Source organism: Diaporthe amygdali (genome assembly GCF_026229845.1).
Source record: "Diaporthe amygdali strain CAA958 chromosome Unknown NODE_5_length_1802954_cov_64_987939, whole genome shotgun sequence".
In the NCBI taxonomy this organism is placed as follows: Eukaryota; Fungi; Ascomycota; class Sordariomycetes; order Diaporthales; family Diaporthaceae; genus Diaporthe; species Diaporthe amygdali.
Genome location: NW_026517025.1, coordinates 297,106 through 313,810, shown reverse-complemented (window position 1 = coordinate 313,810; position 16,705 = coordinate 297,106). Strand labels below are relative to the sequence as shown.

The window sequence follows — 16,705 nt, the reverse complement described above, 5'->3', positions numbered from 1 at the left end:
TTCTGTACATGCTGCTCCCTTTGGTCCCCTGCCAGTGAGACGTGGGGTTCTCTCTTGCTTCCTTGCCGCTATATCCTGTCAGCTTCCTCCTCCTCCTCCTCCTCCTCTTCAACTATTAAAACAGCTCGTGTGACCACTCATTGAGCTCCCAGTCTTGTTCATGCACGCATTGCGCATTGCTCGAGTCGACTTCTCCCTCGCTCCCACATCCACAAACACTGTCGTACTAAGCACTCCATTCAGGCCAACTGCAACTGTCAGCCAGCTGCACCTCGCTGTATCAGAGGCCCGAAGAGCTTCCACCTCAAGCCGCTCCCCCTCACCACCCACAGCAACACCAAGCAAGTCCAGCTCCAGCTCCAGCTCCAGCTTTAGCTCCAGCTTCCGTCGAACATCTACGCTCTTTGCTCTAGCTCTTCGCCCAGGCAGGTCAGCTCCCTCAGCCCGCGGCGGCATACCACCGTTACATAGCAGGTTCGCAATCACAAGTCGACGCAACATGGCTACTTTGGGAGACCCCTACGAGAAACGGCACAAGGTGACGGTCGTAGGCTCTGGAAACTGGGGCTCGACCATCGCCAAGATCGTCGCCGAAAACACAAAGGCCAACCCTAAGATCTTCGAGCCCGAGGTGCAGATGTGGGTCTACGAGGAGGAAATCTCCATACCCAAGGACTCCCCCCATTACGACGCCTCGATTGGCGACGCCAAGCAGAAGATCACGAGCATCATCAACAAGTACCACGAGAACGTCAAGTACCTCCCTGGCATCAAGCTCCCCGACAATGTCATTGCGAACCCCAACCTGATCGACGCCGCCAAGGACTCGACCATCCTGATTTTCAACCTGCCCCACCAGTTCATCGACAATGTGTGCAAGCAGCTCCGAGGTCACATTGTCCCCTATGCTCGGGCAATCAGCTGTATCAAGGGTGTGCACGTGTCCGACGACGGGGTGTCGCTGTTCAGCGAGTGGATAGGTGACGGGCTGGGCATCTACTGCGGCGCCTTGTCAGGAGCCAATATTGCGTCTGAGATCGCCGCCGAAAAGTGGTGCGCGACGACCATTGCCTACGACCCGCCGCCCATGGATGCTAGCCGCAACCCAACGCCCAGGACGCAGAGCCCCGCCGCCAACCAGACCAAGTTCGATCTCAGCATCACGCCCGTCAACGCGTCGCACAAGGACGCCCGCGGCCGCAACAGCAAGGTCAAGCTGACCGCCGTGCCCGACACCTTCCCACCCCTCGACCACATGACCTTCAAGGCGCTCTTCCGCCGGCCCTACTTCCATGTTCGTATGGTTTCAGACGTGGCAGGCACGTCGCTGGGCGGTGCTCTCAAGAACATCGTGGCTGTGGCCGCAGGCTTCGTGGTGGGCAAGGGCTGGGGCGACAACGCCAAGTCGGAGGTCTGCCGTCTGGGTATAGTCGAGATGATCAAGTTCGGCAAGGAGTTCTTCGGGCAGACGGTCAACACGGCGACGTTCACTGTGGAGTCGGCCGGCATGGCGGACCTGGTGACCTCTTGCTCGTCGGGACGAAACTTCCGCTGTTCGAAGATCGCCGTCGAGCGCGGAGTCAGCGTGGCCGAGGTGGAGCGCACGGAGCTCAACGGGCAGATGCTGCAGGGCACCTCGACGGCCAAGGAGGTCAACTCGTTCCTCAAGGCCCGGGGGCTCACGCACGAGTACCCGCTCTTCACGGCCGTCAACGACATTCTGGATGGGAAGTGCCAGGTCGACGATATCCCGGACCTGGTGGCGCAGTCGGAGGATTGGGATCTGAATGGTGAGTTGGTGAAGGACGAGTGAGGTGAAGTGGAATCAAGTCAAGTGAAGTGTGTAAGTGTGCATGTTTATTGAGCGACGAGGTTGATTTGTTCTTTGTGATTTCATCAAGGTTTTGTTTCGCCGGAGCGGATGACGGTCAAGTCGAGGCTATAGGCAAAGAGGTCTGGACATCGAAATATGGAAGTGTAAGCAAGAGATGGGAGTGAGGACGGTTGGATACCCGGATTGCGAGGCTTTGGGGCTCTGGTTTCATTTTGTCTTGGGATTTATATAAACCCATCGCAGTGCTGCCGTGCAGTAGAGGGCATGTACAAGAAAAGAGCATTAAAGTCCAATACTCTAAACCCATCATAGCTCTGACCTCCCACTGCTGCTGAGTGCTAGGTCATTGAATACTGGCTGCAGCCATGGGAAGACGGCTAGGCACTGGGCCCAAAGCTATGGTTGCATTAGCCCACCAAACATCCCCATCCCGCATCCTCCCGCGCAAGCCCCCTGTACTGAGCGATCCATTCCTGGCAAGATGCAGTAGCCCAACGGGCGGGTTGGCGGGATGACATGGAATGTTTTCCCCCGCCGATCGGGCGATGGCATCTGCCAAGTTTGCTCCAGCGCTCCCTACTACTAGTCTACCCCGTAACCCTGGCGTGTCGGATCTCAACTCATATTGACGTTGCACTTCGTTTGTCGATATCGCCCGAACCGAATTGTTTGCCTTTTTGGACAAGAGTGAAGGGGTTGGGGACTTGGAAAACTCTCTCTACCACGTTAAAGTTTTGCAAGACGCGCGCAAACAACAAAAAATCCCAGTCGCGATTTCGATCTGTAGTGGGAACTCGACGTGCATACTGTGTACTCGGTTGCACGCATTGCATGCATGCAGATGAACGAGTGGGAGTGGGTCTGGAGATAGCATCAAACTGAAACTCGGACCTGATCTTCAGGCTACTACTCGTTGGTGAATTGCACACCTAGCTTTATTCCTGGAGAGACATGCTTTTCAACGGTCTAAGCCACCCCGTGCAAGCCCAAACTCAATCAAGACGCGGTGTCGCTGTTCGAGCAAGAGTCAAGAAAGTCAAAAAAAAACGCGGGAAAACGCGTCTTAGACATGCGGGTGGTGGGGCACGGACGGACCGCGTTGATGAAATCCGGGGGGGGGGGGGAGAGAAGCAAGAGAGACAAACGTTTTTTGCTTCTGATTCTGCTTTTGCCTCTGCTCTGGCACGAGATTGCAACGTCGCGATTTCTCTTCTCTTCTAATTCTCTTGTTTATTAACTCTCGACGGGAAACGTATCGAGGTTTCCTCGTTCATGACCCTCTTTGTTTTCTTCCTCTTGTCCGTCTCTTCCCGCTTCGTTGTGAAAATCAAATGCTTGTGAATATATGATCTCTGTGTTGGGTGACCGTACGTTCCGTGATATATGCGTGATCCCTCAATTATTATGAGCATGTTCGCCTCCGGAGAGGCGATGGCGACGGCGCCCCTGAGCCAGGAGTCTCACCTGCTGTCCCCGGAGACCTCTGCTGCTGGCTCGGATAATGGCCAGCTGGAGGATCTCAGAAGGGAGACTTTCTTTAGGCTTGACGAGACGGAGCTCATTCCACCTGCGACTGAAGCAGCAGCAGCAGCAGCAGCAAAGAGGGCAGCACCCACTCCTTCGCATCGCCAGCAAACGTCTCTAAAGACACCTTCCTCTCTCCCCAACCCCAGAATCTGCAGCACGTCTGCAAGCAAGAGTCAGAGCACATCGCTGCAAGCCTCACAGCCACCCAGCAAAAGCAAATCCAAAACCGTCAAGATGAATTCAAAGGAAGCCCTGTCGGCCTCACGCCGCGCGGCACCGATCAACGTCCAGATCGTCCGCGTTTCCTCGCCTCCTCCGTCCTCCTCGTCATTATCATCAGCGACCCACATGGCCAACGGCCGCACCCTCCAAGACGGCCACGCCTTCACCATGAACCTCCTGCCCATGACCAAGATCAAGGAGCTCTGCTTGCACGCGGCCGGCCACGCGCGGCGGCACTTCGACGCTGTGCTGGACGGATCGCGTTTCGAGGCGCGTGACAAGGACGGATATGTCTTTCAAGGGCATGAAACTATGTCGGAGGAGATTCTTAGTGGGGAGACTATTTACCTGGTTGAGAACGGGTTGGATGCGCGGGGTGCGGCGAAGGTGGTGCGAAGCGGTGGAAAACGCAAGACCAGCAGCAGCAGGGAGAGGGGCAGGCTGCTTTGTCTGAAAAGCTTGGATCTTGAGGAGGATGAGATGAAAACCCCTTATCGTACGCCCTCGGTTTCGTCCAGGGCATCGTCTTCGCGGGGCGGGTCCAAGGAGGACAAGGCTGAGCCCAAGATGACGCCTTCACAGAAGGCGCTGGCTATTGCCCAGAGGGGACGGGCGCCCAGAGCCCAGGAGCCGATTGTCGAGAAAAAGGTCTCTGCAACTTCTGCTGCGAGGAGGAGCTTGCCCTCACCAGGGGAGATCGACGACTTGAAAGTCGCTGCCTCAACACCAAGCACCTCAGCCCCACCACAACTACCGCTTCAACCAACACAGCGACCAGTCCCACCCATTCTCGAGGATTCCCAAATTGTCATACCAGACTCACAGGATCCATTTTCTCAAGGGGTATTCTCCCAGCAATCAATCGAATCCCATCATCCCGATCATACAGACCTTGAGTCCATGCCTAAGGCGTCTGACGCGTTCAAAGCGCGATCGCGTTCTCCGCGCGTCAAGGCTCCTGTCCAGCCAAAACTCTCGATATCGAGGTCAGATCCATACGACATCAGCAGCGTACTTTCTGATGAGGACGAGCTTTCAGATGAAAGAAACAACATCGTCAACACCAGCACCAAGATGTCGTCGTCGGTACGAAAATTAGGCAGCTCGGCCACCAAGCATCCAGCTGTCGCGCCGCCACCTGTGTCGCTTCCATCGCCAAGTCGTCTGGCATCATGTTCGCATGCCAACAAGGCAGCAGCCCCCGATGCCAACAGCAAGCCGTCGACTCCGAGCAAGAAAGCTACACCTATCAAAGCGGACCCGTCGTCGCCTGCGGGGCCGTTGCCGTCGTCGCCAACCATGCGAATCGCCGCTGCTCAGGGACGACAGCATACCCTCGGAAAGACCAGGCAACCGCAGCTTCCCAGCCCTGGCCAACTTGTGATCCATGTCCCGTCTGATTCTTCCGACGAGGCTGATGCTTTGATTGACGAGGTTTTTCGCGAACAGTCTAGCTCGGCTCCAGCGCCCTCTCTGCCATGGTCTGCGCCTCCTCTGCGTGCAGCGCAGGATGAACTGAAAGACGCTGAGAGACATGCGCAAGGCCGCCGGGGCTCGGCGAGTAGTACGGCTGGAGAGGTCAAGTACGGGACGTTGATGGTGGACAAAGTGTCCAGTCCACGCAATTCTCCCAAGAAGCCTTCAAAGATGTCGAGTCCTGGAAAGATGCCAGTCCCATCTCCGGGCAGGAAGTCGAGTCAGAGTAGCCCTGTCAGATCTTCCATTATCAAAAGCCCCTCTAAGAAGGAAGAAGCCACCATCGTTCACGACTCATCCAGCGCAGAAACAAGCAGCGAAGAAAACATTCCGATCATAGAAATGGAAACCAGCAGTGAGGAAGACATCTTGGTCAAAAGGGAGCCGAGTAGCGAGGAAGATATTTCGCGGAAAAGGAAGTTGGCAGCTATTCCTGCCTCTCCGAAGAAATTGGACAAAGAACAGCAGCCCGTGGTGATTGAAGTATCGTCAGGCAGCGACTCCGATATTGAGCCTTCCATAGACATCCTAGAGGACGACGAGGCTGAGCTTCCAAGTATCGACGTCAAGCTGGCCACAAATATGAACGACCTCCCTTCCTCAGCCAAGCGATCGCCCTCGCCGAAAAGCCTGAAAGCAGATCCTATCAAGCCTGAGGTAGTTCACAAGGAAGAGCCACCACTATTGGTTCAGGCTAGCAAGCGCAAGCGCTCTGCCACCGAGGATTGCAAAGACGAAGAGCGCGAGAGGAAGAGGTTCAAAAAGGAGGCCAAAAAGATCAAGAAAAGGGAGAAGAAGATCGCCGCGCTACAGGAGAAGAGAAAGAAGTATGCGCTCGAGGAGGCTCACCGCCGTGCGTTAGAGCTCGAGATGGTCGTATCGTCGCCTATCAAACGGGAGTCAAGTATTGCGCCTGGCGAGGAAGCCGACGATGATGACAGCGGCCTTGGCTCGAGTGCGTACGGCGACGATACAAATGGAGATGCGGATGCGGGCCATGCGGGCGTCCTGTTAGATGGAGACGATAAGAACGACTCCTTGTCGAGCAAGGAGGCTGGGGATCAAGGCCCTTCATGGCGCAAGCTGAGCAAACGGCATCTCTCGTCGCCTGAGAGCAGCCAGGACAACACTGGCCGAAACAAGGCCCATCATCTTCCAACCTCTACCCCGGCCATCATCGAAGCACAGCTACAACAGTGCGTCGAGGAGCGGTTTCACCGTATGCCGTTTGACGACTGGGCGTTCCTCGAGAGCACACTTGGACAGGGTGCTGGGTGCGGTTACTCGCCGCTTGAAGTGCACAACCGCGTCCACTTGGACATGGTACATCGAGCACAACATTCCCCGCTGCATACATCAGGCGAGAGACCGCTAGAAGAGACAACACAAGACAAGGAGGAATCCGACATGATGCATGCTTCACGCCAGGCTGAGGCCATGGCTTCTACCCCCGGTCCTATCGAGCGTTCCCATTCTCAGCGCTCAGGAGCACCGTCGCCAAAGAAGCATGGTAAGAGAGAGAAGAGGGTGGGGGCAAAGACTCATCGCAGGCTGGAGAAAGAAAGGGCGAGGAAGAAGCAGCGTGAGGGCAAGGCTAACGGCCGGTACCATCATGACTTTCGGGGCTCGCGTGCTGGCGGCAAGAGGAAGCAGAAGCATAGGCAGAAGGGTCACTGAAAAGTTGTCGAGGGGGTTTGTACGATTGTGAGCTTTGTGTATGATTCATGCTAGGACACGTAAGGACTGCGCCTGTCTGGAGTTATGTTATCTGTACAGTAGACCGGCCATAGTTGTGGAAATCGGATTCTGCGTTGGCATTCTGGTCAAGAACTGGTGAACAAGGGATACGTTGTGCATCGATTCCTGGCTGAAGGAGGTTGACTGCTGAGGGAGTGCTGACATAACACAGCCCAAGCAAGCTCTTATCTTATCGTAGCTCGGGGCCTCCACAACGTCACCACCAGCCGAGGCGTCGATCTTCTCCAGGGCCATTCGTATTCTCGGAAGCTTGCGCTTTCTTCCTCCTTCAAACAACAACAACAACAATCCTCTAGCCCACGCAGATGCGCCAGGGCACCAGTTACCGACAGGATGGCGTCCCCAGCTGACAAGAGCGAGGATCCTTGGAATGACAAGACCAAGGAAGAGTTCAACAGGTAGTCACCCCACCACCCCGACGCATCCCTTCTCAATGTCTTACGCCTCCGTTCCTCGAAGCTGATTTGTCTCTATTACTCTCCCACAGCAAGAGCAGAAGCAAGTGGCTCGATCCATGCCAGGAGGCCGCCTCGAAGAGCATCAAGTGCCTGAACCGGAACGGCGGCGACAGGACGATGTGCCAGGACTACTTCGAGTGCGTTTTCCCACGAGCGGACCAACTGGGCGGACCGGGGCGGACCTGGCTAAAGGCAACAAGGCTGACATGGATATGCATAGGGCTTATAGAGAGTGCAAGAAGACCTGGGTATGTTTGCGATTGGTATGTCTGAGGTTGCGTTCAGTTGCTGACGAGAATGCAGATCAACAAGCGCAAGGCTGAGGGTGGTGGCCTGTTCGGCTAAGGTCCCAATACGCCGGCAGACGACTTTTCGGGGGCACGCGAGGTCCACTTTGGGATATGGATCGTACCGACGACACGCATGCGATATGTCCAGCGAACGACCGCTAAGTTCCGGGCAAGACCTCTCATGGCACAATTTGCGGAAGAAGAATAACGTGCGAGGCTCGCCAATGAATAATTGAGAATCTAAGTCTTTTATGGTGAAGGTAGGAGTGGATGGAGGACCGCGGTGATGGATGATGTTGTCTGGTCCCACACAGCACTGTGGTCGAAGGTGATGACTGTCTAGTCGAAACAAGTGAATATTCCTTCCAATGTTTCGCATCTGACTATGGCTGCCACAACGTTTAGATCCTCAGTCGCATACGGAGATCATCGTTCACTGAGCTGTCAAAATGTTGTGGTGCAGAGATGAAATAAGGCTGGAAAAGGGGGGGGGCTGCAAGACCATGACTGCATCTCGAAACGACCCAAAACTTGGCCTTGATGTGGGATTTCAATGTAAAAACAAGTGTACAAACAACCAAACACAACTACTTCGATGTACTGACCCTAGAGCAAAATACCCTGGAGTTGGCCCTGTCTTCTTGTTATCGTACTTCACTGCTCGCAATGGCGGGGTGTATTATACAAGTACGGTATATTACCAGTGACAAGTTATATTCTGACGATGAGAGTGCCTTCGATAATTCTCAGTTATCTCAGGTTTGCACATTTTTCACTGATATGTAGCAGATATATCAGTCGGGGAGAGAGGTAGTTGTCTGGGGCAAAAGTTGGAATCTCACAGTACACACCTAGCTCATCCTGACCGGCCAAGAAATTTGAAAGACAGGTGAGACATAGTTTGGAATTAAACTTTGAAAGGATTTCTCTCAAATGCAAGAATTACAAAAGAACAATCATTCGTTTTCATGAAAAAAGTGATACCCTCATATCGAGTGTTGAAACCCCAGGTGGTTCTGCTGCGATGGTCCTCAGGCATAAGCCCGCACGGGCCAACAGGGCACAAAACACGACGTACCCACTGCAACTTGGAGAGAGAGCGCCCCGATTCTCTGGAACCACCCCCCCAAAAATCTCACGATATATTTCAAACGGGTCACAGGGGAGGATGGTGTGGATTACCTAAATTAAGCGCCTGTCCTATTGAATCCTCTAATTGTATCGCATGGTCGGATACCCCCGTGAGGGCACATATCTCGAGCGGCGCATCGGGTCCTCTTCTCTCCCACCCTCACCCGCACGCATTTTGACTTCGGCGGACAGGTCCGATTGGGTTCGGTTCGATTGATCGCATGACACCAATCTAAGCACCACACCAACATGTCTATGTACGGCAGATACTACCGGCCTGCACTCAAGAACAGCGTCGATGTCCAGCTCCAGACCGCCTTTAACGAGGGTCTCTGGCCGAATGTCACCCGCCTCGCTGCGCAGCGCTTCAAGGCGAAGAAGGACCCTTACTATGAAGTTAGCCAAACTTGAACCCCCGTGGCACTCGACTTTCAATGCGATCTCTTCCTCTGACAAGACAAATATAGGCAATCAGGATCTGCGCTGAGTCTCAGTTGGACACGGTGACGGAGAAATCCGCTGTCGTCTTCGCCGTCGATGCCATGGTCAGGGACAAGACTGCCGTGCCGGACTTTGACTCTATCGAGCTGTACGAGTGGGCGCTGAGAGATGCCGCGCCACCGCTCGATTTCTCTCAGTCCATCGGTGTCCTGCGGGCGAGGTGGGCCAAGGCGAACCCGACCAGCCCCAACGTGGTTGAGTGTCTCAAGGCATGTGTGCTTGCATGGGACCTCGTGAACGCCCAGCAGGTACGTCTACTCGGGCTTTACAAGTATTGCTCTGCGAAATCGCTCACCATTGCAGATTGCCGCCACGTTAGACAAGGGCCAACCGGGAAAGAACAATGGCAAGAACACATTCTGGAGCATCACGCTGACCCATCTCCTCTCTGTGAGTAGCTACACATGCCAAAGCCGGGATACTTAATCGACTGACAGATCCAGATAAGCCCACAATGCCCAGAAAACATGAAGGTCATGTTCGGCAAGCTGTCGCGTATGCAGCTTGAGAAGGCGGCCACCATTGCTGCTGACGCCAAGGCCACAGGCCGCGGTCTCCGGGAGGAGGAGGAGATCAACCTCTACTATCACGTGGCCGGCAAGGAGGCGTACATCAAGTCGCTTTCGGCCGAGGGCAATCCAATCGGGGTTCTCGAGCAGTTCAAGCAGGGGCGGAAACACTTGCTTCAGCAGAGCCTGGAGACCCTGGTGGAGGCTGGAGATTGGGAGACAGTCTACAGCACGTGCTGCCAGGCCTTGCGCAAGGAAGATGGCAACGGGAAGCCGTCGTTCCTTGCTTTCGACATGCGGATATGGAAATTGTTCGTCAAGTCTGCGAGCATGCAGGGAGACGTCGAAGCGTAAGCAACCCACCACATGCCTGTGTATCGTTGACTTCTAACAAGTTATGCAGCGCCTTCACCGAAGTCCAAGAAGTGCTCCAAAAGTTTGTCTCCGTTCAAGGGACCGTGGCACCAATGTACAAGAAGAACATAGGCCTGGCGCTCCTTGAACTGGCCTTCAGCTCACCGACCAGCCTTTTACCCCCGAGCCTCGGCCCGGGCAAGCCATCTTACCGGGTCATCCAGTTATACCTGTTCCTTGAGCAGAACGTGCTGCAGCGAGCCACCTTCGACGATGTCAAGGAATATGTGGCTCAGTTGACGTTTGATGAAGCAAAATACTTCATTGATAATCTTAGTGACACCGTAGCCGGAAAGGTAAGCCCAGCTCTCGTCTACAACTAGTGCGAAAGCATCCCACTGAACCTTGCCTACAGAACCCAGATGCGCAAAGGCAGCTGGTCGTGCGCGTCCTTGAGATAAAGTTCAGGTACTTCCTGACGACATGCCCCCTCACACAGGAGTACATCTCAGTCGTAGCCGAGGCCGGGGACTCGCAGCTGAAGTGCAGGTTCTGCTCCACCACCTCCACCAAGAGCTGCACGTCGTGCCTGGAGAGCGTGGCTTCCACAGCGCTTTCCACCTACCAAGGCCTCGACAAGACGCCCGACATCCTCAAAGGGCTCGACAAGGACCCGCACGTCGACCTCGCCCTAGTCGCCTCATCAGCCCTCCTCAAACTAAGCGGCCTGCGCCAGACCCCGTCGCCGTCGAAGCTGGCGCCCCTGAGCAGCGTCGACGTGTCAAGGCTCCTCCAAGCCGCGCTCGTCCTTGCAACACAGCTCTCCAAGACCCCCAACGAGATGCCGCTGCGCCTGGTCCTGGTGCAAGTGTACCTGCTCATGGGCTGCGCCTCGCTGGCGCACACGACCTGGGTGCCCATGGACGTGAAGCGCACGATCCAGGACGCGCTCAGCCCCCTGTTCTTCGACCGCCTGTCCAGCGTGTCGCCGGGGCTGTTCTCGGGGCGGCAGGCCCTCACCGAGCCGCTCACTTCGTATTACACTGGCTGCCTGCGGGAGAAGTCGCCTGTCAAGATCTGGGATGCTTTCACGGCTGGAAGTTATACTTCGATTCTGGACATGGCGGCGTACTCGGATCGGCTGAGGCGGAGCTGTACGCTGGTCATGGCTGTTGTGGAGGAGAGAAGGGCGACCAGGGCGTTCGGTGGCAAGTTGGAAGGGGGTATTGAGCAATCCCCTCTGCTCGGTAAGTTGAGAATGCCGGTGCGTGCTGTGTTCAGAACTGTTTCGACTGACTTGTATCAGCACACATCACGGACGACACAACGTTCGTCAACGCCATCGACTACGGCTCCTTCCCCAACCTGGAGAGCTCGCACACAGCGCCGCTCTACGACATCGTCAGGCTCGGCCCAGCACTCTCAGTAGGTCATCCCCCACCCCAGTCTCATACGCCCCAGTCCCAGAACAAGCTAACAGCGAACCCCAGGACGAACGGTGCCGCCTCGCCCTCCTGGCAGAGCAATTCCTCGACGTAGTCACCTACAAGCCCCCAAAAGACTACAAGCCAACCAAAGCAGCCGAAGCAGCCGCGCGCGACAAGGCCTACCAGATCGAGACATACGCGCGCCTCTCGGAAGCCCTATCCACCCTCCTGCACCGCCCAGGGACGCCCTCCAAGCTCACCCCCGCAGAGCAAAAGTACTACACGGCCATCAGCCTCCTCGCGGCCCTCCTGCGCCTCGCCCTCGACACCCCCAAGGCGGCCAGCCCGGTGCCGCAGGGGTTCCCGACGGCGGCGGCGGGCGCGCGCGCCGCGCTCGAGGCCCTCCGCGCCGACTTCGCCTCCGCCCCGCCGCGCCTGGCCGCCCTGCCCGAGGGCGACGTGCTGCACCACCTGGCGGCGCCGCACGCGCTCTCGCTGCTGCGCGACGCGGCGCTGGCGGCGCGGTGGGCCGCCGCGTCGCTGGTGGGCTTCCAGGCGGAGCAGGCGGCGCGGGACCGGTCGGGCAGGAGCGGGCTGCACAAGGAGGTGCTGGCCGAGGCGAAGGGGCTGGAGGATGTTGCTGGGGGGTTGCTGGGGACGGTCAGGGCGCGGGTGAAGGAGCTGAGGGAGGTTCTTGGGCTGGGTGGGTGGCTTGATCGGATGGAGGGGTGGGCGTTCGGGGAGGATGAGTTGTCTGGTCTTGTTCGGGACGTTGTTGGTGAGGCGGATGTTGAGGAGTGGGGTGGGAGGGTTGTTGAGAGCTGGAGGGAGGGGGTCAAGGGGCTGGGGATGGTCAAGATGGAGTGAGTGAGTGAGCAGGTGGATGGAGACATAGACTGATCCATGGGTTTTAGTCCTAGAAAATGAGGGGCGGAGTTCCTGGGCATAGAAAAAGACTTGGAATGTGATTTATTTATTGGGTATCTCCCTCTGCCAGGCTGAGTGCCGCGTTGTTATAGACGACACGCTCCGACTGCCTGCTGCCCGGTCCAACCTGGCCCAGTCCGAAACTCAGTTGATGTAAACTCCTTGCCATGCAGTTATCGTCATTCGTCCATATGTTCCCATTTTTTTCTCCCCATCTTATATCGTATGTTATGTGTTCAGCCTCGCGAGAGAGAGTCCCCTCACGTCCTCAACCAGAGCGACCAGCGCAGGAGATCCTTCTGCCCCATTCCGCCTTGTCTCACAGTCGTTCAGACCACTACATCCTCGCACTGCTCGCCCTCCTCTTAGAAGCACCAGCCCTCTTGATGGCCTGGGCCTGCTTTTCCTCGCGCAGGGTGACCCAGATCCAGAACCAGCTGACGACCTCGACAAATGCAAAGGCGAAGAAGACCCTGTTCTTGAGCCCGTCGCCGCCCCAGGTGCTAGCGACGTAGCCCGGGTTGTGCAGGCTGGCGCTAGGGTGTGCCATGCGGCCGCGGACTGAAGACGATTCGCGGTAGATGGGGCTCGAGGGCGAGAATAGGAACGAGTAGGCGAGGAGGAGGAGGGAGATTAGGAGACGGACCGGGGCTGCGCGGACGATTCTTGGTTAGTCATTTTGGGGTCTCCTTGACAGTTAAATATAAGATGGTTCCGGGTGGTGTTGTGGATATCACATACCCTGCGTCCCCCAGTGATGTGACAGTACTACTTCCTCGGGGAGGCTCAAGGATACAAGATCTGTCAGGCCCATGGTGGCCAGGATGGCGGCGAGGAAGGCGAGGGGCGGCGAGTGAGCCTCGAAGGACCTGTCGTATGGCATGCCCATTGCCTCGCCCAGGACATAGACGAGGACCTGGTCGGCGACGGTCATGGGGTTTGTGAGGAAGAAGAAGCCCAGGGTGATGTGGAAGAGGGACAGCGAGGTGATGATGGTCTTTGCGGATATGAGCGCCATGTTGTCGTTTGGTTGGTCGGCCAGTCGAGCGGGAGGTCCGCTGGAAGAGAAAACAGTTGTTGCTTCGGTTGTGATGGAGCCCGGCCGGCGATAACGGCAGACTAGAATAGATTGTAAGGACAGACAGAGTTATTGTATGGGAAAGCTCAGTTTAGCTCTGGTCTGGTCTGGTCTGGTCTGGTCTGGTGTGGGAAGGGGAGGGGAGGACAAGTCGCGATGGCGGGGGGCGGGCATCAAAAGAGGCTTGAGCATGCGACCTTCGTGGTTCAAACTCAACGTTTGGGTTGGTCGAGCTTGAGCTTGGGATCCTGTTCTATTGCTGTTCACATGCCGCGACCTGCCCCGTGCTGCTGTAACAGGTCAAGCGGGCGCAGGCGGGCAGCAGCCCTGTTTGAAAAGTATGGGTTTATTGGTTTATCGGCCCCCCACTGTCAGGGGTCTCGAGGTCGTACATATACAGTACATAGCAAGGCCCAGCTGCCCTGGACCATCGGGAACCCAAAGGATCCAAGGGTCCCACCGAGCAGGGGTAGCTCTCTGACGGCCGACTCCCAAGCTTGGCACTATGTTTACTGTACGATACTTGAACCACAGCATAGCTCCCATCCGATGACAGCTTCGCTTTCTCTTACATCTTGTCTCACTCTTGATCCTCTCACACCCCGACGATGTTCTTATAGCATACCACAACTCACGCGCCCAGAATGTCCTTCGATCCTCCCCTCGACAAGCCCCGCCATCTCCGCTACTGGCAGCGCTGCGCCCGCACACTACTGCCCCACCACTACACGCCCAACGACAGCCAGCGCGTGACCCTGGGCTTCTTCATCATCGCCGCCATCGACCTGCTCTCCCCCCACGACGATCCAAAACCCCTCCTCACCCCCGCCGACCGCCGCAGCCTGCGCAACTGGGTCCTGTCGTGCCAGCACCCCCATGGTGGCTTCTGCGGCAGCCCTACCCATGTCTTCCCCGCTGACTGCGATGACAGCGACGCGGGCGGGAATGCGAACATAGCCGCGACGTACTTCGCGCTGCTGTTGCTGCCGATGCTGTCGGAGGATGATCATGCGGAGGGTGGTGCATACGCTGGTGTCGACCGGGCCAAGACGCTGAGGTGGCTACGGAGGCTGCAGAGGGTCGACGGGGACGGCAGCTTTGGCGAGGTCATCTACGAATTACCTGATTTCGAAAAGAGTGATGGCCAACAAGATACTGGGAGTAGAAAATATATAGTCGGCGGCGGCAAGGATATGCGCTACTGCTACCTCGCCGCCACGATCCGCTGGATTCTCCGCGGCGATTTGACAGAAGACGACGAGGCTTACGTCGAGGATATTGACGTCGCCGCGCTGGTGCGCCATATCCGACGCAGCCAGTCCTATGATGGCGGCTTCTCCGAGAGCCTGGGTCACGAGAGCCACGCCGGCTACGCATACTGCGCCGTGGAGGCCCTGGCCCTGCTGGATCGGCCGGTTGAGAGCGCGACGTCGAGCCCTGATGCGGAAGATCAAGACACACCATCACCACATTACACACAAAGCAAAATATTGCAGGATGGCATAGCAGACATGCCGGGGTTCATATCCTTCCTCGTCTCCAGGCAGTTCGCATACCTCAAGGACCAAGAAAAGAAGGCAGAAGAGGACGACGAGGACCCGGAGACGGCAAACTTCCAGATGGCCAACCTCTCCCTGTCGGAACCCCACGAGGACACGAAACACATCGGCTTCAACGGCCGCTGTAACAAGGTCGCCGACACGTGCTACACCTGGTGGGTGCTGGGCTCGCTGTCCATCCTGGGAGTCCTCGACCACTATTCCTCCTCATTGCCAGTCCCCTCACCCACAACAGTTGGGCCAGAAGCCATCAGGGCAGCCCGTGCCTTCCTCCTCGACAACACCCAGCACGCCATCGGCGGCTTCGGCAAGCGGGCTGGCGACCCCCCTGACATCTACCACTCCAGCCTGGGCCTATTCGCCCTCGCCACCATGGGCGACCCTGCGCTGAAGAAGGTCGATGCCGGGCTGGCTGTGAGTGTCGACACGGTAAGGAAGATCGAGGCTGGGAGGAGGGGCCTGTTGAGGAGAGCAAGGAAAGGCACAAGTGGTGGCGAGGCCAGGGGAGGAGGCGGCGGGTTTGGGAAGGGCCTGGTGGGTATGGCTGTCTCGATGGGGAGTGGTGGCGACAGGCCGGCGTGGTTGGATGGGGCAGTATGAGTGCGTTGCCTTCGGACCAATTACTTAAACCCCCCCTCCCCCCAGGGGGTCCCCCGTTTACTTTGATATCCCCATACAGGCAGCCGTCTTAATACCAGATCAATTCGAACGGCCAAATGGCTCGAATATAAGTTACAGTGGTTCCAATGTCAAAGGTTCCGAGTTCAAACCTGTTCCAACTCTATTTTTGTATCTTGTCTCAAGGCTGATGGACGTCTCTGGGGCGGGGTCTCTTGCTTTGGGTAAAGCGGTGCGCTGTCTTCGTGGGAGGAGAAAAGCCAGAAGGGGAGAAATAACAAAGTTCATTTTTGACTCTGGGATGAACCCGTTTGTTTGCAAGATCGCGTACGGGAGCCCGGGGCAATCATGATGTCCTCTTGCAGGCGAAATAGAAGACGCACGGGCGTCAAGCTAAGGCAGGAGGGGGAGAGCGAGCATCAGTCATTCTTCTTATCAGGTCCGCCGAAGAAAAAAGAAGAAAAAAGAGTCCACTCCCCTTCCCGGCCCGAGAAACATGTATGTCATTGAGACGGTTCTCGCGACAAGGCTCTTTGTTCTTGAGCTACCGTACCACGTGTCGGAGCGAGCAGGAGCGAGCAGAATGGGCATCCAGGCTTTCCTCGTTCTCTGGCCGGGTCCAATCACTTAAACCCCGTTGTAATGACCACCCACGCAACGTGGCCAGGGCAGAGTATTGGGGACGGCATCTCACACAAGAACACTTCAAATCTGAAACGAATTACTTTCAGAAGACAGTCACGCATGAACAAGATCGCAAATCACTTTTTGAACAGCAGTATATTTCATCCTCCCAAGTGTTAAAGGCTAGAGAGATCCGAAAGTATTCAGAGGTATCATTGAGGAAGGTTTTCCGAAGAAGGTTGACAAAGATTCCAGGGTGGCTAAAATACAGGAGGAACGAGAATTTGGGGGGGGGGGAGAAGAAAAAGAAAACAAAGAAGTCGGTACAGTTGTTAAAACACAAAAATATTGGAATGTCGGTTTGTTCGGACGGGCAAGAAGGCGCTCGCGCCTCCTCGCGGGAATGCAGACT

General features: G+C 56.4%; 6 protein-coding genes across 6 annotated transcripts; 5 read left to right on the top strand and 1 right to left on the bottom strand.

Annotated features, from left to right (window-relative positions):
• Nucleotides 1–499: 499 nt before the first annotated feature.
• J7T55_015241 (glycerol-3-phosphate dehydrogenase) lies at nt 500–1,813 on the top strand (the record flags this gene model as incomplete). The annotated part of the gene is made up of 1 exon (XM_053139458.1): nt 500–1,813. The coding sequence occupies one exon, from the start codon at nt 500–502 to the stop codon at nt 1,811–1,813; it is 1,314 nt and encodes a 437-aa protein (XP_052996969.1).
• Nucleotides 1,814–3,244: 1,431 nt separating this feature from the next.
• J7T55_015240 (uncharacterized protein) lies at nt 3,245–6,736 on the top strand (the record flags this gene model as incomplete). Its single annotated transcript, XM_053139457.1, has 1 exon — nt 3,245–6,736. The coding sequence occupies one exon, from the start codon at nt 3,245–3,247 to the stop codon at nt 6,734–6,736; it is 3,492 nt and encodes a 1,163-aa protein (XP_052996968.1).
• A 414-nt stretch (nt 6,737–7,150) lies between these two features.
• Nucleotides 7,151–7,620, top strand: J7T55_015239 (cytochrome c oxidase-assembly factor coxmitochondrial; the record flags this gene model as incomplete). The annotated part of the gene is made up of 4 exons (XM_053139456.1): nt 7,151–7,215; nt 7,305–7,412; nt 7,496–7,523; nt 7,579–7,620. The coding sequence occupies 4 exons, from the start codon at nt 7,151–7,153 to the stop codon at nt 7,618–7,620; spliced, it is 243 nt and encodes an 80-aa protein (XP_052996967.1).
• A 1,325-nt stretch (nt 7,621–8,945) lies between these two features.
• Nucleotides 8,946–12,354, top strand: J7T55_015238 (n-acetyltransferase b complex non catalytic subunit; the record flags this gene model as incomplete). Its single annotated transcript, XM_053139454.1, has 8 exons — nt 8,946–9,092; nt 9,164–9,445; nt 9,501–9,587; nt 9,641–10,056; nt 10,110–10,416; nt 10,476–11,307; nt 11,367–11,485; nt 11,551–12,354. 8 exons carry the CDS (start codon nt 8,946–8,948, stop codon nt 12,352–12,354), a joined length of 2,994 nt encoding a protein of 997 aa, XP_052996966.1.
• Nucleotides 12,355–12,751: 397 nt separating this feature from the next.
• On the bottom strand, nt 12,752–13,432 carry J7T55_015237 (uncharacterized protein; the record flags this gene model as incomplete). The annotated part of the gene is made up of 2 exons (XM_053139453.1): nt 12,752–13,065; nt 13,156–13,432. The coding sequence occupies 2 exons, from the start codon at nt 13,430–13,432 to the stop codon at nt 12,752–12,754; spliced, it is 591 nt and encodes a 196-aa protein (XP_052996965.1).
• A 704-nt stretch (nt 13,433–14,136) lies between these two features.
• J7T55_015236 (type-1 proteins geranylgeranyltransferase subunit beta) lies at nt 14,137–15,651 on the top strand (the record flags this gene model as incomplete). The annotated part of the gene is made up of 1 exon (XM_053139452.1): nt 14,137–15,651. The coding sequence occupies one exon, from the start codon at nt 14,137–14,139 to the stop codon at nt 15,649–15,651; it is 1,515 nt and encodes a 504-aa protein (XP_052996964.1).
• Between the last annotated feature and the right edge of the window lie 1,054 nt (nt 15,652–16,705).